We start from the raw sequence: 24,241 nt of genomic DNA, 5'->3' as shown, positions 1-24,241 counted from the left end.
GGAGGAGGAGGAGGAGGGGACAGTTGATGAATACAGAACAACAGAGCAGCCCAAAGGCAACGATGAAACAGGGAGAGCAGAGATTGAGGAGAAGCAAAAGGAGGAGGTAGGATATGAGGAAGAAGAGGAAGAAGAGGGGGTGGAGGAAGAGAAAGAGGAGGAGAGGCAATGTGTGGGTCAGGAGAACTCAGATCATCAGTACTCCAGTGGTGACTACAGCAGGCATCAGGCAAAAGTGGAAGGAGATGAGGAAGAAGAAGGGGAAGAGAAGGAGGGAGAGGAGACTGAGAAGAAGGTAATGGAAGAGAAGGAGGACGAAGAGGAGGAGGAGGAGGTGGTCCACGTGGAGCCTCTTGCCTCTAGTACGCTTGCTCAGGGATGTGAGGATACAGAAGTGGCACCGGAGGAGGTAAAGATTGGTACCCCGTTGACAGAAGAGGAGGAAGAGGAGGAGGAAGGAGAGGAGGAAACAGAAGCAGGGGAGGTGGAAGAAGAAGACCAAGACTCTCACAAAGCCTCACCTACCACAGTGGTCATTGAGATACGATCTGAGGAGGAGGAAGAGGAGGAGGAAGATGACTGTCTCTCACAGGGTTCAGGCGTGACAGATGACTCTGAGACCTGGGATATGACCCGGGGGAACTTGGGGCTGCTGGAGCAAGCCATCGCCCTGAAGGCCGAGCAGGTGAGAGGGCCGAACGACGACCAACAGTCTCCCGAGGACCAGCGCTACCACAGCTCCGACGACAGGGCCAGCAAACCGATGGACCCAGCCATGCGACACAGAGGACACCACAGCAAAGGTAGGACAGTTTATGGTTTATCAGGATGTCTTTTATCTCACCATAGGTTAATCTTCCAAGTATTATCCTGCTCACTCAACTTCTCTCCACTTTCCATCCAGACAAGAAAGAGGTGAAATGCCCCACCCCTGGGTGTGATGGGACGGGCCATGTGACTGGGCTGTACCCCCACCACCGCAGCCTCTCTGGGTGCCCTCACAAAGACAGGATCCCACCTGAGAGTGAGTACTTTTGTTTGTAGTACTAGCAGAGTAGTAATACCAAAGTGCTAAAAGGGAAACTACTGCTTTGAACAATATGCAGACTTGTAACACATACATATATCTCTCTGCCTATGTCTCTTTGCCTCCATTTCCCTAGTCCTGGCCATGCACGAGAATGTGCTGAAGTGTCCAACTCCAGGATGCACAGGCCAAGGTCACGTCAATAGCAATCGCAACACGCACCGCAGGTATTATACTGTCCAATGATTATAACCTCACATTTACCTTTTATCCCTACACTTAAAGGCTAACATTGAGTGTATGCTAAATGAGCTGTTAATGAGCTGTAGCTCTAGTCACAAAGTTAGTCAATCAAAAGTGAAACAATTGATGAATTATCAGTCGCTCTCGATAAGAGCGTCTGCTAAATGACTTAAATGTAATGTAATCTCTCTTTGTCTGTCTCAGTCTGTCCGGTTGTCCCATCGCAGCTGCAGAGAAGCTTGCCAAGGGGGGCCAAGTCACCCTCACTCACCCCCAGCCTTCAGTCAGCGAGCCCCAAACTGGGAGCCCCCACTCAGACAGAGTTCTCAGGTGAGCCCTCTCTCCTCCTCCCTTTCTCCCCTTACTTAAATAGCTGTCCGTCTCTGATGCATTTTTACTCATCTTTGACCCTTTCTCTTGCACATAATGTTCTGACTCTCTCTCCCTCTATCTCTTCTCTCTCTCTCTCTCTCTCTCTCTCTCTCTCTCTCTCTCTCTCTCTCTCTCTCTCTCTCTCTCTCTCTCTCTCTCTCTCTCTCTCTCTCTCTCTCTCTCTCTCTCTCTCTCTCTCTCTCCAACAGACCAATGTGTTTTGTGAAGCAGCTGGAGATCCCTCAGTATGGCTACAGACCCAACATGGTGCCTGCTACACCCCGCGCCAACTTGGCCAAAGAGCTGGAGAAATACTCCAAGGTTTCCTTCGACTATGCAAGCTTCGACGTCCAGGTGTTCGGGAAGCCTATGCTGGTTCCAAAGATGCCCGCCACCAGTCAATCCTCACCCAAAGCCATCAAATGTAAGATGATCTTGGCAGAAAGAATTAAAAACTATGAGAATGCAGGGAAAGCAGCTATAATCTTTATAGACATTAATAACAAGGTTGTTTATTATGGTAATTGAACGGTCATCAGATCTAATAACAGTAAGGGGCTAAAAATGTATGGATTAGAGACAAAAGTTCTCGAGTCCTCAATCTTCAACCTTGAAGGGCTAAGATAAGATAAGATAGTAGTTTATTCAGAAATTTGATTGCACCAGCCAATACATACTTTACCACTAAATATGCCATAAAAACACAACAAAAGACACACAGACATTAAAAGCAGCACATCATCAATGGATATAAAAAAACTGAAGTGTTCAATGTTAAAAGCCTCATAGCATATGGTAAAAAGGATCCGTGGAAACGCTCTGTTTTAGGAAAAATAAATCTGTCTGCCATCGCACTGCAATGCTCCAGCCAGGTACTGTGGAAGGCGTGGCTAGTGATGGCCTCTATACTCCTGAGCTTCTTGAGGTTCCGCTTATCTAGGGTGGGATCTAGATTGTTTTCAAAAACTATGGAGGTGTTCTCTTTCCACTGCAGCTTATCGTCAATCACCACCCCCAGGTATTTGTACGAGCCCACCCTTTCCACAGTGACCGCATTGATGACCACAGAAAACACACTCTCCTTCCTCCTGAAGTTTATCACCAGCTTATTGGTTTTAGACCCATTCAGCTCCAGGCGGTTTCAGCTGCACCATGCCACAAATTAAGATATTTCCTCCCTGTATTGGGAATCATCATCCTTTGTAATGCAGCCTACAATGGCTGAATCGTCTGAAAACATTTGTAGGCGACAGGAGGCTTGGGCGTGCCAGCAGTCTGCTGTGTAGACAGTGAAGAGGAATGGTGACAAAACCGTCCCTTGTGGGGCATCTGTGTTAGTGATGATGTTGTCTGAGACCGAGTGGTTCTGTAGTCTGACCCACTGCGGCCTGTCAGTGAGGTAGTCCATGACCCAGGTGATGGTGGAAGGATGTAACTGCATGACCTGGAGTTGGCGGGCTAGAAGATGGGACTGGATGTTGTTGCACAGTCATTGAGCCCCCGAAGTCTGAATTAGAGGTCGACCGATTATGATTTTTCAACGCCGATGACGATTATTAGAGGACCAAAAAAAGCAGATACCAATTCATCGGCCAATTTTTTTAATGTATTTGTAATAATGACAATTACAACAATACTGAATGAACACTTATTTAAACTTTTTTATTTATTTTTATTTTACCTTTATTTAACCAGGCAAGTCAGTTAAGAACAAATTCTTATTTTCAATGACGGCCTAGGAACAGCGGGTTAATTGCCTGTTCAGGGGCAGAACGACAGATTTGTACCTTGTCAGCTCGGGGGTTTGAACTTGCAACCTTCCGGTCACTAGTCCCCAATGCTCTAACCACTAGGCTACCCTGAACTTAATATAATAAATCAATAAAAATCCATTTAGCCTCAAATAAATAATGAAACATGTTCAATTTGGTTTAAATACTGCAAAAACAGTGTTGGAGAAGAAAGTAAAAGTGCAATATGTGCCATGTAAAAAAGCTAACATTTGTGTTCCTTGCTCAGAACATGAGAACATATGAAAGCTGGTGGTTCATTTTAACATGAGACTTCAATATTCCCAGGTAAGAGGTTTTAGGTTGTAGTTAATATAGTATTTATAGGACTATATCTCTCTATACCATTTGTATTTCATATACCTTTGACTATTGGATGTTCTTATAGGCACTTTAGTGTTGCCAGTGTAACAGTATAGCTTCCGTCCCTCTCCTCACGCCAACCTGGGCTCGAACCAGGAACACATCGACAACATTAACATTAACTGACTTGCCTAGTTACATAAAGGTGTAAAAAAAACTTTTTTTAAATTGGCCAAATCGATTGTTATGAAAACTTGAAATCGGCCCTAATTAATTGGCCATTTCGATTAATCGGTCAACCTCTAGTCTGAATTCATAGGTCCTGCCACCTTCCAGGCATTAGTCAGTTTTAACTGCTTCCGTACCAACAGTCAGAGTAATAGTAGGACTGGTCCCAGACTCATCTGTTGTAACCTCTCCATAGACCCCTTACCAAGGACTGTGGGCTCTTGTACTCCGTGGTCGACATGAGTAAGACATTTAAGCGTGTTAATCCTCACAAGGCTGACGGTCCTCAGAGCATGTGCAGACCAGCTGGCTGGAGTGTTTATGGAGACATTCAATCTCTCCCTATCCTAGTCTGCTGTCCCCAGTTGCTTCAATATGTCCACCATTGTCCATGCTAGGTAAAGCTCCACCTTATCTCAGTTCACTGGTCACGATGGCATCACTGATCATCCCTGAAGCCAATACCTCATTTGGCCGCCTTTCGTTCCAGTTCTCTGCTGCCTGTGACTGGAAAGAATTGCAAAAATCGCTGAAGTTGGAGACTTTTATCTCCCTCACCAACTTCAAACATCTGCTATCTGAGCAGCTAACCGATCTCTGCAGCTGTACATAGTCTATCGGTAAATAGCCCGCCCAATTTTACCTACCTCATCCCCATACTGTTTATATTTATTTACTTTTCTGCTCTTGCACACCAATATCTCTACCTGTACATGACCATATGATAATTTATCACTCCAGTGTTAATCTGCAAAATTGTAATTATTTGCCTTCCTCCTCATGCCTTTTGCACACAATGTATATAGACTCTCTTTTTTTTCTACTGTGCTATTGACTTGTTAATTGTTTACTCCATGTGTAACTCTGTGTTGTTGTCTGTTCACACTGCTATGCTTTATCTTGGCCAGGTCGCAGTTGCAAATGAGAACTTGTTCTCAACTAGCCTACCTTGTTAAATAAAGGTGAAACAAAAAAAAACAAAAGAAAATGTTCCTGTACCCAGGAAAGCAAAGGTAACTGAACTAAATGACTATCGCCCCATAGCACTCACTTCTGTCATCATGAAGTGCTTTGAGAGGCTAGTTAAGGATCATATCACCTCTACCTTACCAGACACCCTAGACCCACTTCAATTTGCTTACTACCCCAATAGATCCAAAGACGATGCAATCACCATTGCAGAGCACACTGCCCTATCCCATCTGGACAAGAGGAATACCTATGTAAGAATGCTGTTCATTGACTATATCTTAGCCTTCAACACCATAGTACCCTCCAAGTTCATCATTAAGCTCGGGGACCTGGGTCTGAACCCCGCCCTGTGCAACTGTGTCCTGAACTTCCTGAAGGGCCGCCTCCAGGTGGTGAAGTTAGGAAACAATACCTCCACTTCACTGATCCTCAACACCTGGGCCCCCAGAAGGATGCGTGCTCAGCCCCCTCCTGTACTCTCTGTTCACCCATGACTGCGTGGCCACACACTCCAACTCAATCATCAAGTTTGCAGACGACACAACCATTGTAGGCCTGATTACCAACACTGACGAGGGAGGAGGTGAGGGCCCTGGCGGAGTGGTGCCAGGAAAATAACCTCTACCTCAACATCAACAAAACAAAGGAGCTGATTGTGGGATTCAGGAAAAAGCAGAGGGAGCACGCCCCTATCCACATTGACGGGACCGCAGTGGAGAAGGTGGAAAGCTTCAAGTTCCTCGGCATACAATACACTGACAATCTGAAATGGTCCACCCACAGAGACAGTGTGGTGAAGAAGGCGCAATAGAGCTTCTTCAACCTCAGGAGGCAGAAGAAATTTGGCTTGGTTCCTAAGACCCTCACAAACTTTTACAGATGTACAATTAAGAGCATCCTGTCAGGCTGTATCACTGCCTGGTATGGCAACTGCACTGCCCGCAACCACAGGGCTCTCTAGAGGGTGGTGCGGTCTGCCCAACACATCACCAGGGGCACACTGCCTGCCCTACAGGACACCTACAGCACCCGATGTCACATGAAGGCCAAAAAGATCATCAAGGACATCAACCACCCGAGCCACAACCTGTTCACCCCGCTATCATCCAGAAGGCAAGGTCAGTACAGGTGCATCAAAGCTGGGACCAAGAGAATGAAAAACAGCTTCTATATCAAGGACATCAGACTGTTAAATAGCCATCACTAGCCGGCTACCACCCAGTTACTCAGCCCTGCACCTTAGAGGCTGCTGCCCTATATACATATACATGGAATCACTGGTCACTTTAAAAATATAACACTAGTCATTTTAATAATGTTTACATACTGCTTTATTCATTTCATATCTATATTCTGTATTCTATTCTACTGTGTTTTAGTCAATGCCACTCCGACATTGCTCGTCCTAATATTTATATATTTCTTAATTCCATTATTTTACGTTTAGATTTGTGTGTATTGTTGTGAATTGTTAGATATTACTGCACTGTTGGAGCTAGGTACACAAGCATTTCGCTACAGCCGCAATAACATCTGCTAAATATGTGATAATCTTTTAATTTTTTTATTTGATTTGTTGGGTCATTGTCCTGTTGAAAAGCAATTGATAGTCCCACTAAGCGCGAACCAGATGGGATAGCGTATCGCTGCAGAATGCTGTGGTAGCCGTGCTGGTTAAGTATGCCTTGAATTCTAAACACCTCCTCCTCTATGCTTCATGGTGGGAACTACACATGCAGAGATCATCCGTTAACCTACTCTGCCTCTCACAAAGACAACGGTTGGAACCAAAATTTGGACTCATCAGACCAAAGGACAGATTTCCACCGGCCTAATGTCCATCATGTTTCTTGGCCCAATCAAGTCTCTTCTTCTTATTGGTGTCCTTTAGTAGTGGTTTCTTTGCAGAAATTCGATCATGAAGGCCTGTTTCACGTTTTTCTCCTTTGAACAGTTGATGTTGAGATGTGTCTTGTTTCTTGACCTCTGTGAAGCATTTATTTGGGCTGCAATTTCTGAGACTGGTAACTCTAATGAACTTATCCTCTCCAGCAGCGGTAACTCTGGGTCTCCTTTCCTGTGGCGGTCCTCATGAGAGCCATTTTCATCATAGCACTTGATGGTTTTTGTGACTGCACTTGAAGAAACGTTCAAAGTTCTTGACATTTTCACGATTGACTGACCTTCATGTCTCACCTTCTTGCCACAAATGAACTTTTAACGAGGCAGACTTGTTAATTGAAATAAATTCCAGGTGAATCTTGTTGAGAGAATGACAAGAGTCTGCAAATCTGTCATCGAGGCAAAGGGTGGCTACTTTGAAGAATCTCAAACATAAAATATATTTAGATTTGTTTTTTGGTTCACTTTTTTGGTTACATATGATTCCATATGTGCTATTTCATAGTTGAGATGTCTTCACTATTATTCTACAATGTAGAAAATAGTCAAATAAAGGAAAACCCCGGAATGAGTAGGTGTGTCCAAACTTTTGACTGGAACTGTATGTACATTTACAAAAATGTCTATATACAGGTCTTCACTTTGTCATTGTGAGGTATTGTGTGTAGATGGGTGACAAAAAAAAACAATCTAATCCATTTTGCATTCAGGCTGTAAAGCAACGTGTATGAATACTTTCGGAAAGTATGTTCCACATTTTGTTACGTTACAGCCTTATTCTAAAATGTATTACATTGTTTCCTCCCCCCCTCATCAATCTATACACAATACCCCATACCGACAAAGCAAAAACAGATTTTTAGAAATGTTTATTTTTATAGAAAATTAAAACCGGAAATATTACGTTTACATAATCATTCAGACTCTTTACTCAGTACTTTGTTGAAGCACCTATGGCAGTGATTACAGCCTAAATGCTGCTTGAGTATGACGCTACAAGCTTTGCACACCTGTATTTGGGGAGTTTCTCCCATTCTCTGCAGATCCTCTCATGCTCTGTCAGGGTAGATGGGAAGTGATGCTGCACAGCTATTTTCAGGTCTCTCCAGAGAGGTTAATTCGTGTTCAAATCCGGGCTCTGGCTGGGCCACTCAAGGACATTCAGAGACTTGTCCTGAAGCCACTCCTGCGTTGTCTTAGCTGTGTGCTTAGGGGTTGTTGTCCTGTTGGAAGAGGAACCTTCGCCCCCGTCGGGGGTCCTGAGTGCTCTGGAGCAGGTTTTCATCAAGGATCTCTCTGTACTTTGCTCCGTTCATCTTTGCCTCGATCCTGACTAGTCTCCCAGTCCCTGCCGCTGTAAACATCCCCACAGCATGATGCTGCCACCACCATGCTTCACTGTAGGGATGTTGCCAGGTTTCCTCCAGACGTGACGCTTGGCATTCAGGCCAAAGAGTTCAATCTTGGTTTCATCAGACCAGAGAATTTTGTTTCTCATGGTCTGAGAGTCTTTAGGTGCCTTTTGGCAAAGGCTTCCGTCTGGCCATACTACCATAAAGGCCTGATTGGTGGAGTGCTGCAGAGATAGGTGTCCTACTGGAAGGTTCTCCCATCTCCACAGAGGAACTCTAGAGCTCTGTCAGAGTGACCATTGGGTTATTGGACACCTCCCTGACCAAGGCCCTTCTCCCCTGATTGCTCAGCTCTAGGAAGAGTCTTGGTGGTTCCAAACTTCTTCCATTTAAGAATGATGAAGGCCACTGTGTTCTTGGGGACCTTCAATGCTGTAGACATTTTTTGGTACCCTTCCCCAGATCTGTGCCTCGACACAATCCTGTCACGGAGCTCTACAGACAATTCCTTCCACCCCATGGCTTGGTTTTTGCTCTGACGTGCACTGTCAACTGTGGGCCCTTATATAGACATGTATATGCCCTTCCAAATCATGGCCAATCAATTGAATTTACCACATGTGGACTCCAATCAAGTTGTAGAAACATCTCAAGGATGATCAATGGAAACCAATGGAAACAGGATGCACCTGAGCTCAATTTCGAGTCTCATAGCAAAGGGTCTCAATACTTATGTAAATAAAGTATTTCTGTTCTTTTTAAAAATAAATTATCAAAACCAAATTCAAACCTGTTTTTTTCTTTGTAATGGGGTATTGTGTGTAGATTGCTGAGGGAAAACATTTTCTAATCAATTTCAGAATAAGGCTGTAATTTAACAAAATGTGGAAAAAGTCCGAAGGCACTGTATTTACAGAATTGTTTTGTTTTCCACCAAGTCCAACAACCAGGGGATTCGATATTATGCAAGTAATGTTATTTGATAGAGACTCCAATTATATCTGCTAATTTCATAGGTGATCTATCCCCTTTATAAAAAAATATGATCTTGGCATTTGTTGAATTTCTGTTGGAAACCATTCCTTAGCTACCAAAACATAACTTTAATTTGTTATGTCAGTGCTCATGAGAGAAATTGGTTGGTTATAGGGAGAACTGTAATGGTGGCTTGGTGCATGTTCAACTGGGAAGATGAATTCTCATTTGGACTCCCACCCTCTCTCTCCTCCACAGCTAAACCATTCCCTAAGGCCTCGTCCCCGAGCCATAGCTTGTCAGGAGGATATGCAAAGAGCAGCTCCTCCTCGTCCTCCAGCGGCTACGATTACTCCCATGATGCCGAGGCTGCTCACATGGCTGCCACTGCCATCCTGAACCTGTCCACGCGCTGCTGGGAAAGGCCCGAGAACCTTAGCACCAAACAGCAGGACGCAGCCAGCAAGGTAGGCCTCTTTGCTACCCAGCCCATCCTATCCTATTGGTGTTGGTAGTTGACTTTACAAAGTCTTTCCCACTTGAAAATATTTATTGGACACACTGCATTACTTAACCATGCACTTTCTGGCGAATCAACCTGATCTTATGATCTTCTAACTTTTGTCATCAATGTACATAAATAAACAGGTGTAGGATCTAAATTTGACCTATATTGTCACAGCAAAATTATCCTGCAGCAGCAAGATTTGAACATCTAGTCCATAATATTGCTTGATCTGTGGTTAGGCTATTAGCTGGCTAAAAGTAGGCTACATGAACAGTTCAATACTGTTAATATAACCATGTATTAGTGTTTCTTTTGTGTGAATTTATCAGAAGCTCATCTGCAGGAATTTTCCTGAGCTTCTGCAAGAAGCCCAGAAAAAGTCTCATTAACAAAATAGTGATCCAATTAGGATCCTACATCTATACACACTAGAGGAGGTTGGTGGCACCTTAATTGGGGAGGATGGGCTCATGGTAATGGCTGGGGTGGAATCAGTGGAATGGTATCAAATGCATCAAACAAATGGATTCCATGTGTTTGATGCCATTCCATTTACTCCAGTCCAGACATTATTAGGAGCCGTCCTCCCCTCAACAGTCTCCACTGGTACACACACACACACACACACACACACACACACACACACACACACACACACACACACACACACACACACACACACACACACACACACACACACACACACACACACACACACACACACACACACGCTAACATAGTCCTTGTACCTTCAGGAAATTGATATTGAAGTGGATGAGAATGGTACACTGGACCTGAGCATGAAGAAGCCCATCAAGAGGGAAGGGATGCAATCACCAGACCCATCTTTATCCTCCTCCTCTTCCTCGCAGCACCTGGGAGGTGTTCCCTTGTCCCAGGCCCACCTGCAAGAGGAGTGGGAAGGGCCTCTGGACTTCACCAAGCCAAACTGTCCCAAAGAGGAGGAGGAGCAAGATGAGGTAACCACATAACGCCAAGTCTGCAAATAACACCAAACCATTGGAATTATGATCATGTTAGTCTTGAGAGAGGTTACCCGCTGGGCACAAACTGTTTAAATCAACGTTGTTTCAATGTAATCTGTCTATGTATTGTGATGTGGAAAATACATATTGGATTTGAAAAAAGTTATCAACCTTTTTTTTACCCTTATTTTACAAGGTCAGTTGACTGAGAAGACATTCTCATTTACAGCAACGACCTGGGGAATAGTTACAGGGGAGAGGAAGGGGGATGAATGAGTCATTTGGAAGCTGGGGATGATTAGACGGCCATGATGGTATGAGGGTCAGATTGGGAGTTTAGCCAGTACACCGGGGTTAACACCCCTACTCTTACGATAAGTGCCGTGGGATCTTTAGTGAACACAGAGAAGACACCCATTTAACTTCACATCCAAAAGACGGCACCCTACACAGGGCAATGTCCCCAATCACTGCCCTGGGGAAAAGGGATATTTTATTTCGACCAGAAGAAAGAGTGCCTCCTACTTGCCCTCCAACAGCATCTGGTCTCCCATCCAGGGACTGACCAGGACCAACCCTGCTTAGCTTCAGAGGAAAGCCAGCATCAGGATGCAGGGTGGTATGCTGCTTTTGAGGAAAATATTTTAAACCACATGATTATGTCATCATGGTATCCAATTTTCAACAAAGACAAACCTTGTATTAAATATGTTGAAGTTGTACCTTTGAAAGAACGTCAGATCTTCAAGGTAATATGCACAATAAGAAAAAGCTATAGGCTGGGCAGCACCTCATACTGGAGAGTTGATCCATCTACAGCCATCCTTTCAGTCTCCCATCCAGGATTTTAACAAAGCCCAACCCTGCTTAGCTTTTGTCACCGACTAGTACCAATTTGCTATCATGAGAATAATTGTTGCTATCGTGTTGTATTCACGTCTCCTTCTCAACCAAAAACAAAAGTTAAAGCATTTGATTGAATCAAATCAAACTGCATTAAAAGTTTGATTTGTTTTAGTCCTATTCTTTAACTTAGATTGTTGGTTGAAATGGAGACCTGAATCCAACATGTAAATTATTAATATGTAGACAAACTGGAATTAAGCCAGACTCAGTGGCACAGATGGATTCTGAAAAAATATTCAGACCCATTGACCTTTTCCACCTTTTGTTACTTTACAGCCTTATTCTAAAATGTATTAAATATTTCCCCTCATCAAGCTACACACAATACCCATAATAACAAAGCAAAAACAGGTCAAAAAAATATATCTGTGCAAAAAAATAAAAAATAAACCTGAAATATCACATTTACGTAACTATTCCAAATCAAAATTGTACGATTGCATTTTTATCTCAATGGAACATCCTGGCAATGAGTCACGGATGGATGAAATGATAAACTATAATCTCTCTCCATCCTTACCTGTGTTTGTTTGACCTTCCCCCAGGTGGACTTTGTGGCCCACTCCTACACCTCTTCTGATGCAGAGGACGATGACATCGCTCAGGAGAGCATGGAGGACAGGAAGTACCCAGGCGAGGTCACCACGTCCAGCTTCAAGGTCCAGTTCTCGCCCAAAGACTGCAAGAAAGAGGTTCTACTGTAAGTCTGCTCTAAAATAACTTCAATCCAGCATTCATAACAACATTATAAGAGAAAAAGCATCCCAATTTTAATCTTAAAATTTCTATCTATGGATTACTCTAATCTCAAGGCTGACACATAACTATTATAAAGGACATAGTTCATAGTACTGCCATCCACCCTCACTATGTTTTCAATTAATTAATTAATTTCCAATTATCTCCAGATGTCCCACCCCAGGTTGTGATGGCAGTGGGCACATCACTGGAAACTACGCTTCACATCGGAGGTATGACACAGCCCCACTCCCCTGCATTTCAACCAATGCAGTCGGTAGCGCTGTTTCACATTTTCCGTCTTACAACTACATACAACTGCATTTATAGTGTTTTTCAGGCACTGATTCTGAATGTCAACGAATCTGCACATCTGCATTACAAATCCAGAACTTTCAATAATGACTATTCTCTATTACTCTCTTATCCTGTGCTACAATGAATCCTGTAAACAATATTCATTGTTATGATTGGGATCGAGCCCTTTCCTTTGTTCTGCCCCTTATTAAATGACTTCACAATATCCTCTCCATCGCTCTCCTTCTCTCTCTCTCTCGCTCCCCCTCCTTCTCTCTCTCTATATTTTCCATATCTTCCAGTCTGTCAGGCTGTCCTCTTGCTGATAAGTCTCTTCGGACCCTCATGGCAGCCCACTCTGCTGAACTTAAGTATGTCTGTGCTTGTATTCCCCCTTCCGTCCTTCCTTCCTTCCTTCCAACCCAGGGGTAACTCTGCTCATGGAGTGTTGCATGTGTGTGCATGTATTGGTTCCAGTTCAGCTCCAACACATCTGCAAACCTAACTGTTGTCTGACTTGAAGATCATGGTTAGTCAAGGATTTGAATTAGGTGTTTAGTGCTGGGCTGAAATAAAAGTCTGCACACGCTGTGGCCCTCCTGGACCAGAGATCCCTATCCCTGTTCTAACCCTACTTTATACTGACATGACTGAACCCTACTGATCTTTGTATTGTCACCACAATGTGCAGGGATGTGTCTTCCTCTGCTGCGATCTCCTGTATCAAACAAATTGCTATCCTATAGAGAAAGTGTTAGCTACTTTTATGAGAAACTCTATCGTATGTCCTTTACATTTCCTATGCTCACATGACTTGTGCTGACCTCTGTCTGGTTGACCCCAGGTGTCCGACCCCTGGATGCGATGGATCAGGTCACATCACTGGAAACTACGCCTCCCATAGAAGGTACACACAGATAGTTTATTGCTTTTGTGTCTATTTTTATTTCATCCTAGACAATCCTACTACAAGATAGTCTAAAAAGGACTGTATTTGAATCCTTATTTTTCTCTCTATGTCTCTGTCAGTTTGTCTGGATGCCCTCGTGCAAAGAAAGGTGCTGTCAAGACAACACCCACCAAGGACGACAAGGAAGACTCTGAGCTTTTAAGGTTGGTCCACGACAAACCATTTGTTTTCTTTTCTTTACAATCCACACAATGGATTGCCCTTTATTCGGCCCTCGAGCTCTCAAACGAAATGCTGATTGCTTTCCTCTCTCTCTCTCTCTCTCTCTCGCTCTTCTTTCTCCTCTTCTTCACTGTCAACCCTGGCTTCCCCCCCTCCATTAGTAGATGCCCGGTGCCCGGCTGTGACAGCCTGGGCCACATCAGTGGGAAGTATGCCACCCACCGCAGTGCCTATGGGTGCCCCCTGGCAGCGCGGCGTCAAAAGGAGGGGCTCCTCAACGGCTCTCCTTTCTCCTGGAAGGCCTTTAAGACTGAGGGACCCACCTGTCCCACCCCCGGCTGTGACGGATCAGGACACGCCAATGGCAGCTTCCTCACACACCGCAGGTATTACACTCAATCAAATTCAAATAAAGGTTTTTGTTTGTGTTCTTACTGTTAAGGGTTTGTACGGGAGGCGAAGTCAGCAGAGTGTAGTGAACAGGCACACTTTTTATTCCGGTCCAACGAAAGCACAAAAGTACATAAATGTGCCCAAACACGGAACAATAGACAAAAAGTATGGCGCTTAACAATACCCACATAACATAAATACAATTTTACACAAAGACACGGAGGGGAACAGAGGACGAAATACATGCAGTGTGATTAGGGAATGAAAACCAGGTGTGTATGGAACAAGACAAAACAAATGAAATATGAAAAATGGAGCGGCGATGGCTAGAAAGCTGGTGACGTCGATCGCTGAATGCCACCCGAACAAGGAGAGGAGCCGACTTCGGCAGAAGTCGTGACAGTACCCCCCTTGATGCACGGCTCCAGCGGTGAAACTCCCGCAGCAGTTCGGGGACCAAAACATCCGCAACCGGGACCCAGCACCTTTCCTCCGGACCGTACTACTCCCACTCCACAAGGTACTGAAGGCCCCCCGCCCGACGCCTCGAATCCAGGATGGAACGAACGGAGTACGCCGGGACCCCCTCGATGTCCAGAGGGGGCGGAGGAACCTCTCGCACATCAGAATCCTGGAGCGGACCAGCCACCACCGGCCTGAGGAGAGACACATGGAACGAGGGGTTAATAAGGTAATCGGAGGGAAGCTGTAACCTGTGACACACCTCATTCACCCTCCTCAGGACTTTGAATGGCCCCACAAACCGCGGACCCAGCTTCCGGCAGGGCAGGCGGAGGGGCAGGTTTCGGGTGCAAACACCGGGGCCTCACTGCGGTGATGTTCCGCGCTACTCATTTCACGGCTCACTGGAGGTGAACATGGGTGGCCTCTCATGTCTCCTCCGCGCGCCTGAACCAGTCGTCCACCGCAGGAGCCTCGGTCTGACCCTGATGCCATGGCGCCAGAACCGGCTGGTACCCCAAAACGCACTGAAAAGGGGAGAGGTTAGTGGAGGAGTGTCAAAGCGAGTTCTGTGCCATCTCGGCCCAGGGCACAAACGCCGCCCACTCCCCCGGCCGGTCCTGGCAATAGGACCGCAGAAACCTGCCGACATCCTGGTTGACTCTCTCTACCTGCTCGTTACTCTCGGGGGGAAAACCCGAGGTGAGGCTGATCGAGACCCCCAGACGTTCCATGAACGTCTTTCAGACTCTCGACGTGAACTGGGGACCCCGATCAGACACTATCATTTAACATTTACATTTAAGTCATTTAGCAGACGCTCTTATCCAGAGCGACTTACAAATTGAGAGACATATGTCTCCATAGCCACTTGCAACAGAGGATACACGTGACTCCTGGGAAGCACAGCGTCTGCCAGGAGATTTATCGCACAATCCCCCCGTCGATGAGGTGGTAATTGAGTCACCTTCTTTTTACAGAAGGCGAGAGCCAAATCTGCATATTCTGGGGGGATGCACACGCTGGAGACCTGGTCTGGACTTTCCACCATGGTAGCACCAACGGAAACCCCTACACACCTCCCCGAGCACTCTCGCGATGACCCTGTGAGAGCCCTCTATTGCCAGGAAATGGTGGGGTTATGATGAGCCAACCAGGGAAGGCCTAGTACCACGGGAAACGCAGGACAGTCAATGAAGAAGAGACTGATTTTCTCCTCGTGACCCCCCTGCATCTCCATGGCAAGGGAGATGGTGGCCTGCCTGATTAACCCGGACCCTAATGATCGACTATCCAGAGCGTGTACCGGGAAAGGTCTAACTACAGAAATAGTGTGGATCCCTAAACTAAAGGCTAACGCTCTGTCGATAAAATTCCCAGCTGCGCCTGAATCAACGAGTGCCTTATGCTGGGAATGCGGGGAAAACTCAGGGAAATAAACAGGTACAAACAGGTGGTCAACAGAGGATCCTGGATGAGTGTGGTGCAAACTCACCTGGGGTGACGCCGGAGTGCCGTGCCTGCTGCCTCGACTCTCAGAGGGACCGACACGGCACGGACTGGAAGTGTGCCCTCTGCAGCCACAGATGGTGCACGTGATGGCCCCTCCTCCAGCCTTCCTACACGCAGCCCCTCCCAACTCCATGGGCACCGGAGCGGGGGTGCTGGAAGATGGAACCGACAGAGCCCCCTCTGGACATCCCCTGGTGACCAGCAGGTTATCCAACCGAATGCACAAATCCACCAGTTGGTCAAAGGGGATGGTGGCATCCCTGCATGCCAGCTCACGTCGGACGTCCTCGCGCAGGCTGCATCGGTAGTGGTCGATGAGGGCCCTGTCGTTCCAGCCTGCTCCGGCTGCCAAGATCCGGAATTCCAGGGTGAACTCCTGGGCACTCCCCGTCCCCTGCCTCAAATGGAAGAGCCGTTCCCCCGCCGCTCTACCTTCGGGCGGATGGTCGAAGATGGCCCGGAAGCGGTGAACTCCTCGATGTGGTCCAACGCCGCGTCTCCTTCGCTGTACACGGCGTTTGACCACTCCAGAGCTCTCCCCGAGAGGCGTGAGACAAGGGCGGACACTCTCTCCCTTTCCGAGGGAGCTGGGTGAACGGTGGCCATGTAGAGGTCTAGTTGTAAAAAGGAATCCCTGGCACTGTGCTGCCGTCCCATCATATTCCCTGGGAAGGGAGAGACGCATCCCACTGGGACTGGCTCCGGATGGGACTGGTAGAGGTAACCCCGGTTGCGCTGGTCGAGGCACTGGAGAGAATTCCTGTCTCTCCCAGCGGTCCATGGTCTGAACAACGCAATCCGCCATGGCACCAAGATGATGTAACATTGCAGAGTGTTCCTGGACGCACTCCTCGACTCCTCTAACCGGGGTACCTGCTGATTGGCCGGACCATTTAAGAACTTACACATTCTTGTTTTGAAGCCATTCCAGCATTGTTTGGCTGTATACTTGGGGTCATTGTCCTGTTGGAATGTAAATCTTTGCCCCCAGTCGAAAATCGTTTGCACTCTGAAGCAGGTTCTCATCAAGGATTTGCCTGTATTTGGCTCCATTCATTGTTTCCTTTATCCTTACCAGTCTCCAACTCCCTGGCAATGAAAAGCATCCCCATAGTATGATGTCACCACCAGTAGGGATGGTGTTAGACGGGTGATGAGCTGTGCCTGTTTTTTTTCCAGACAGTGCTTTGCATTCAGGCCAAAGAGTTCTATTACATCATCTTTATCCTTGTGTTTTCAGTCTTTCACGTGTCTTTTTGCAAACTCCAGGCATGTGGTCATGAACATTTTTCTCCATTTGGCCACTTTCCCATATAGCCCAGAATGGTAAAGTGCTATAGAGACTGTTGTCCTTCTGGCAGGTTCTCCCATCTCAGCCAAGGGACTCTGTAGTTATGTCAGAGTGGTCACTGGGTTCTTGGTCACCTCCCTGACTAAGGTCCTTCTTGCCCGGGTGTTTGATCAGACTGATAGCTCTAGGCCGAGTTTAACATCTTGACAGGTTTTTAAAGCATGGCAAAACATATTGTGTAAAGAAAACTGATAGCATATTCAAATAAAATAAACTAACTAGTAGTTAGTCATATTGGCCCTATTCTAGCAGCGCTCGCATCACTAGCCTCACTTCTCTTTTCCTCTTCTGTTGCTCCTAGTCTCTCTGGTTGTCCCAGAGCCTCTGCTAATAAGAAGAGAAGCAGGTTTCCTGGAGACGAGTACATTACAGCAAAGTTCAGGGCCAGCGATGGTAAGTCTGGACATAACTTAAAAGCTTCATCTGACAGTAAAACAATATATATATTTAAAAAATCTACCCATTGTCTTCAGAGGACAAATATTGTTTTTTTTTTAGTTACATATACATTTTACATATTACATTTGACATACTACATAAATACTTTTATATACAGCATTCACCTAACAAAGCATTTACCTGACAAAGATATTTATAGAAAGATATACAGTTGAAGTCTGAAGTTTACATACACTTAGGTTGGAGTCATTAAAACTCGTCTTTTAACCAATTAACAAACTATAGTTTTGGCAAGTCATTTTTCCAACAATTGTTTACAGAGATTATTTCACTTAGAACTCACTGTATCACAATTCCAGGGGGTCAGAAGTTTACATACACTAAGTTGACTGTGCCTTTAAACAGCTTGGAAAATTCCAGAAAATTATATCATGGCTTTAGAAGCTTCTAATAGGCTAATTGACATCATTTGAGTCAATTGGAGGTGAACCTGTGGATGTATTTTAAGGCCTACCTTCAAACACAGTGCCCCTTTGCTTGACATCATGGGAAAATCAAAAGAAATCAGCCAAGTCTGGGTCATCCTTGGGAGCAATTTCCAAACGCCTGAAGGTACCACGTTCATCTGTACAAACAATAGTACGAAACTATAAACACCGCGGGACCACGAAGCCGTCATACCGCTCAGGAAGCAGACGCGTTCTGTCTCCTAGAGATGAACGTACTTTGGTGCAAAAAGTGCAAATCAATCACAGAACAACAGGAAAGGACCTTGTGAAGATGCTGGAGGAAACAGGTACAAAAGTATCTATATCCACAGTAAAACGAGTCCTATATCAGCATAACCTGAAAGGCCACTCAGCATGGAAGAAGCCACTGCTCCAAAACCGCCATAAAAAAGCCAGACTACGGTTTGCAACTGCACACGAGGACAAAGATCGTATTTTTTGTAGAAATGTCCTCTGGTCTGATGAAACAAAAATAGAACTGTTTGGCCATAATGACCATTGTTATGTTTGGAGGAAAAAGGGGGAGGCTTGCAAGCCGAAGAACACCATGCCAACCTTGAAGCACGGGGGTGGCATCATCATGTTGCGGGGGTGCTTTGCTGCAGGAGGGACTGGTGCACTTCACAAAATAGATGGCATCATGAGGATGCAAATTATGTGGATATTTTGAAGCAACATCTCAAGACATCAGTCAGGAAGTTAAAGCTTGGTCGCAAATGGGTCTTCCAAATGTACAATGATCCCAAGCATACTTCCAAAGTTGTGGTAAAATGGCTTAAGGACAACAAAGTCAAGGTATTGGAGTGGTCATCACAAAGCCCTGACCTCAATCCTATTGAACATTTGTGGGAAGAACTGAAAAAGCTTGTGCGAGCAAGGATGCCTACAAACCTGACTCAGTTACACCAGCTCTGTCAGGAGGAATGGGCCAAAATTCACCCAACTTATTGTGTGGGAAGTTTATGGAAGGCGACCTGAAACGTTTCACCCAAGTTAACCAATTTAAAGGCAATGCTACCAAATACTAATTGTGTGTATGTAAACTTCTGACCCACTGGGAATGTGATTAAAGAAATAACAACTGAAATAAATAATTCTCTTTACTATTATTCTGACATTTCACATTCTTAAAATAAAGTTGTGATCCTAACTGACCTAAGACAGGGAATTTTTACTCTGATTAAATGTCAGGAATTGTGAAAAACTGAGTTTAAATGTATTTGGCTACGGTGTATGTAAACTTCCGACTTCAACTGTATTTCTTTGTCAGGTGAATGTTGTGTGTGTGTCTATATATATATGCACATACACACACATATATATATATATATATATATATATATATATATATATATATATATATATATATATATATATATATATATATATATATATCATATATATATATATATATACATCATATATATACATCATATATATATATATATATACATCATATTGGACACCTGCTCATTCAGGGGAAGGCAGATAGCCTAGTGGTTAGTTGGGCCAGTAACCGAAAGGATGGTGGATCGTAACACCGAGCTGACAAGGTAAAAATCTGTCATTCTGGCCCTGAACAAGGCAGTTAACCCACTGTTCCTAGGCCATCATTGTAAATAAGAATTTGTTCTTAACTGACTTGCCTAGATAAATAAAATAATTGTAAAAAATAAAGGGTTCTTCTTATTTTTACTATTTTATACATTGTAGAATAATAATGAAGACATCAAAACTATAAAATAACACATATGGAATCACGTAGGAACCACAAAAGTGGTAAACAAATCAAAACGTATTTTATATTTGAATTTGCCATCCTTTGCTTTGATGACAGCTTTGCACACTCTTGGCATTCTCTCAACCAGCTTCATGGAGGTAGTCACCTGGAATGCATTTCAATTAACAGGTCTGCCTTGTTAAAAGTTCATTTGTGGAATTTCTTTCCTTCTTAAGCACTTACACTGCAACGGTGAAGTGTAAGTGCATTATTGTGAAGTGGAAACATCACGGGAGCAACAATGGCTCAGCTGTGAAGTGATAGGCAACACAAGTTCACAGAACGGAATTGCCGAGTGCTGAAGTGCGTAAAAATTGTCTGTCCTCGGTTGCAACACTCACTAATGAGTTCCAAACTGCCTCTGGAAGCAACGTCAATATAAAAACTGTTCGTCGGGAGCTTCATGAAATGGGTTTCCATGGCCGAGCAGCCACACACAAGAACAAAGATCACCATGCGTAATGCCATGAGTCGGTTGGAGTGGTGTAAAGATCGCTTCCATTGGACTCTGGAGCAGTGGAAACCCGTTCTCTGGAGTGATGTATCACGCTTCACCATCTGGCAGTCTGATGGACGAATCTGGGTTTGGCGGATACCGGGAGAACTCTACCTGCCCCAATGCATAGTGCCAACTGTAAAGTTTTGTGGAGGAGGAATAATAGTCTGGGGCTGTTTTTCACGGTTCGGGCTAGGCCCCTTAGTTCCAGTGAAAGGAAATCTTAATGCTACAGCATACAATAACATTCAAACAATTCTGTGCTTCCCAACTTTTTGGCAACAGTTTGGGGAAGGCCCTTTCCTGTTTCAGCATGACAATGTCCCCATGCACAAAGCAAGGTCAATTCAGAAATGTTTGTCGAGATCGGTGTGGAAGAACTTGACTGGCCTGCAGATCCTGACCTCAACTCCATCGAACACCTTTGGGATCAATTGGAACTCCGACTGCGAACTAGTGCTCTTATGGCTGAATGGAAGCAAGTCCCCACAGCAATGTTCCAAGATCTAGTGGAAAGCCTTCCCAGAAGAGGGGAGGATGTTATAGCAGCAAAGGGGGGACCAACTCCATATTAATGCCCATGCTTTTGGAATGCGATGTTCGATGAGCAGGTGTCCACATACTTATGGTCATGTTGTGTACATACATACACATTTGATTTTTCTCAGGTATACATTATATGTAGTGTTTTAAATAATAATAATTTCTGACAGTTTGCGCATAATGGCACAAATCCTAATTTCCATTTAAGTAACATTTCCATTGATATCAATTGGAGACTAAGTGAAAATTCCACTTAAGTAGAAGTTAGCATTTGTCCCAACATGAAAAGTGGGTCAAGTCTTGTCCAGTAAAACTGGATGATCTTCAATTATGTTTGACTGTTGCTAGTTGTTTTATTGTTTCTAACTGGTTTGCTATTAATTATTCAGTTCTGGATAATGATGAAGATATCAAGCAACTGAACAATGAGATCAGGGAACTCAGCGAGTCCAATTCAGAGATGGAGGATGACATGATGAACCTGCACACACAGGTTGGTCTGCCACTTCTTAACAATAACCACTAAATACTGTCTTGACGTTCCTAATTCAATTAGAAATAAAAACAATGATTGTATAGACCGTTTGTGGTGGACTGATAAGCTGTTATTGACTTGTTTGTGGCTAACTGAAGAACCGTGGTTGATTGGTTTGTGGTTCTCTGCTCCAGATCTCATCCATGGAGAATAACCTGAAGAGTATGGAGGAGGAGAACAAGCAGATCGAGGAGAGAAACGATGCCCTGTACATGGAGCTGTCTGGCCTGAGCCAAGCTCTGATCCGCAGCTTGTCCAACATCCGGCTGCCACACATTGTGAGTTACACCCAGGGATGGATCACTCAGAGCATGCACACACACACACGCACGCACATACGTACACAAACACTTTCTCTTAGAGAGAAAATGTTGACATAACCTCAGTTTTACACATCTACATGCATAAAACACACATTTGCTAATTACACACACTTTATCTAATGTGTTACTTGTGTTTTCTTCAGCAGGAGCCTATGTCGGAGCAGAACTTCGATACCTACGTGGACACCTTGACCCATATGTTCTCCAATAAAGATTGCTACCAAAACCCGGAAAACCGCGCTCTGTTGGAGTCCATCAACCAAGCAGTAAAAGGCATCGAAGTATAGTCTCTCAAAGGGAGATGAAGAGGCTAAATGGAATATATGAATGAGAGGGAAAAGAGGAACGAGAGCAGGGTGACATGGTGTGTGGGTATACAAAACCCAACAACTATACAAAACCCAACAACTATAAATAAATCCATTGCTTTTGGAATATACTGTAGACCTGATTTTTCTTGTATTTGTTTTGGAGAAAATGTGTCCATTTCACATTGCTCCCCCTCCCTGCTTGCATGAAGGTTATCAAGATCAATGGACACACTTGTGTATGGATGAGTACGGAAGTTTCAATTATGTCTTGAGTGTTCTTGAGTGCATTGGAGTAAAACTGTGTTGGTGTGGGTGTTTAGGAACGTTTTGAGGGGTATAATAAAAAAGCCACTTTAATGGTTCAGAACGGACTAAGAATGCAGTATACTGGCTCCAATACCCCATCATACAATATTCTCCTAAATAGTGTACATGTATTCCAACCCCATTGAGTAATGTTGATAGTATTTATGAGCGTAGATGTTGCACTTCCAGGGGATAGTTTTTAGTTTCATTACTATTGTTGTGTATGAATTTGAGTCTTAAAAATGTCTGTTTGATGTATTATTTATTCATGTTGTGTTAATTTAGCTTATTTATTCAGCATTTATTTATTGGCCTATTTATTTATTTTTACAAAACAAAATTATACTGAAGACATTTTTAAACAGCGATTGAGAGGAGTTTTCCTCTGCACTGTTGAAAAATAGAAATATTTTACAATATCAACTATAAATTGTTTTATATATCTTATTATTTATTTGAAATACTGGGATCTTTTTTAAGTGCAAATATTTTATAACCGACAAGTTTTGATAATTTTTTAAAGATTTTTCTTTTGTTTATATTATTTATTTTATTCCATAAAGTATTTTGAGACACCTTGCAATGAACTGGGAGAAATGTGTATGTATTTAATATTTATTTGATAATGAAGAACAAAGTGAATGGAGATGTTGGTGTATATTTATTTTGTATTGTCTATGTGTTAGTGATGATGGCTGTGTATGGATTAGTCTTTGCCCATATGTTGATATTGAAATAAAGAAAACCTGTGCTAATATAACTAAGCATCATGGAATATGTCACAATTAATTACGATTGTGAGTAATGATTGTAAAAGTGTACATGAATATTGTTTATGACTACAGATATTTTGTGGAATGGTTGTGGGATACAACAATTGAAAGGATGAGGACTGAGCCAGGTATACTACGCTGAACAAAAATATAAACCCAACATGCAACAATTTCAAAGATTTTACTGAGTTCCAGTTCATATAAGGAAAAAAGTCAATTGAAATAAATCCTGTGAATGTTGTCCAACTTCCAATCAGTGTTCCAAGTTTCTGGATATTGATGGGAACTGAAACATGCAGTCGGTCCAGAGTATCCCAAACATACTCAATGGCTGACATGTCTGGTGAGTATGAAGGCCATTGAAGAACAGGGACATTTTCAGCCTCCAGGAATTGTGTACAGATCGTTAAGACATGGGGCCGTGCATTACCATGCTGAAACATGAAGTGATGGCAGTGAACGGATGGCACTACAATGGGCCTCAGGATCTCATCAAGGTATCTCTGTGCATTCAAATTGTCATCGGAAAACTGTCATTGTGTTCATTGTCTGTAGCTTATGCCTGCCCATACCATAACCCCACCACCACGGGGCACTCTGTTGACAATGTTGACATTAGCAAACCGCTTGCCCACACCACACCATACACACTGTCTGCCATCCCGGTACAGTTGAAAATGCAGTCCGGTCAAGACCCTGGTGAGGATGACAAGCACGCAGATGAGCTTCCCTGAGACAGTTTCTGCAGAAATTCTTTGGTTGTTTTATCAGCTGTCCGGGTGGCTGGTCTCAGACGATCCCGCAGGTGAAGAAGCCG

At 44.1% G+C, this 24,241-nt stretch overlaps 1 protein-coding gene across 8 annotated transcripts; it reads left to right on the top strand.

The window, feature by feature from the left end:
• Positions 1–31: 31 nt before the first annotated feature.
• LOC124031814 (myelin transcription factor 1-like) lies at positions 32–23,411 on the top strand. Of its 8 annotated transcripts, none has more exons than XM_046343515.1 (17): positions 32–803; positions 905–1,024; positions 1,164–1,254; positions 1,475–1,600; positions 1,852–2,066; positions 9,423–9,631; positions 10,545–10,652; positions 12,110–12,264; positions 12,473–12,535; positions 12,902–12,970; positions 13,444–13,506; positions 13,629–13,712; positions 13,893–14,117; positions 17,751–17,842; positions 21,566–21,669; positions 21,846–21,989; positions 22,178–23,411. In XM_046343515.1, the coding sequence occupies exons 1-17, from the start codon at positions 299–301 to the stop codon at positions 22,319–22,321; spliced, it is 2,517 nt and encodes an 838-aa protein (XP_046199471.1). In that variant the 5' UTR covers positions 32–298; the 3' UTR covers positions 22,322–23,411. The 8 variants fall into 8 exon arrangements, with proteins under 8 accessions (XP_046199471.1, XP_046199467.1, XP_046199465.1 ...); XM_046343511.1 differs by having other exon boundaries at positions 10,428–10,652; positions 13,896–14,117; positions 22,181–23,411; XM_046343509.1 differs by having other exon boundaries at positions 10,428–10,652; positions 13,896–14,117.
• The last annotated feature ends 830 nt before the right edge of the window (positions 23,412–24,241 follow it).

The sequence above is a fragment of the Oncorhynchus gorbuscha genome, linkage group LG03 (assembly GCF_021184085.1).
Source record: "Oncorhynchus gorbuscha isolate QuinsamMale2020 ecotype Even-year linkage group LG03, OgorEven_v1.0, whole genome shotgun sequence".
Classification (NCBI taxonomy): domain Eukaryota; kingdom Metazoa; phylum Chordata; class Actinopteri; order Salmoniformes; family Salmonidae; genus Oncorhynchus; species Oncorhynchus gorbuscha.
This window is presented reverse-complemented; position numbering and strand designations above follow the sequence as displayed.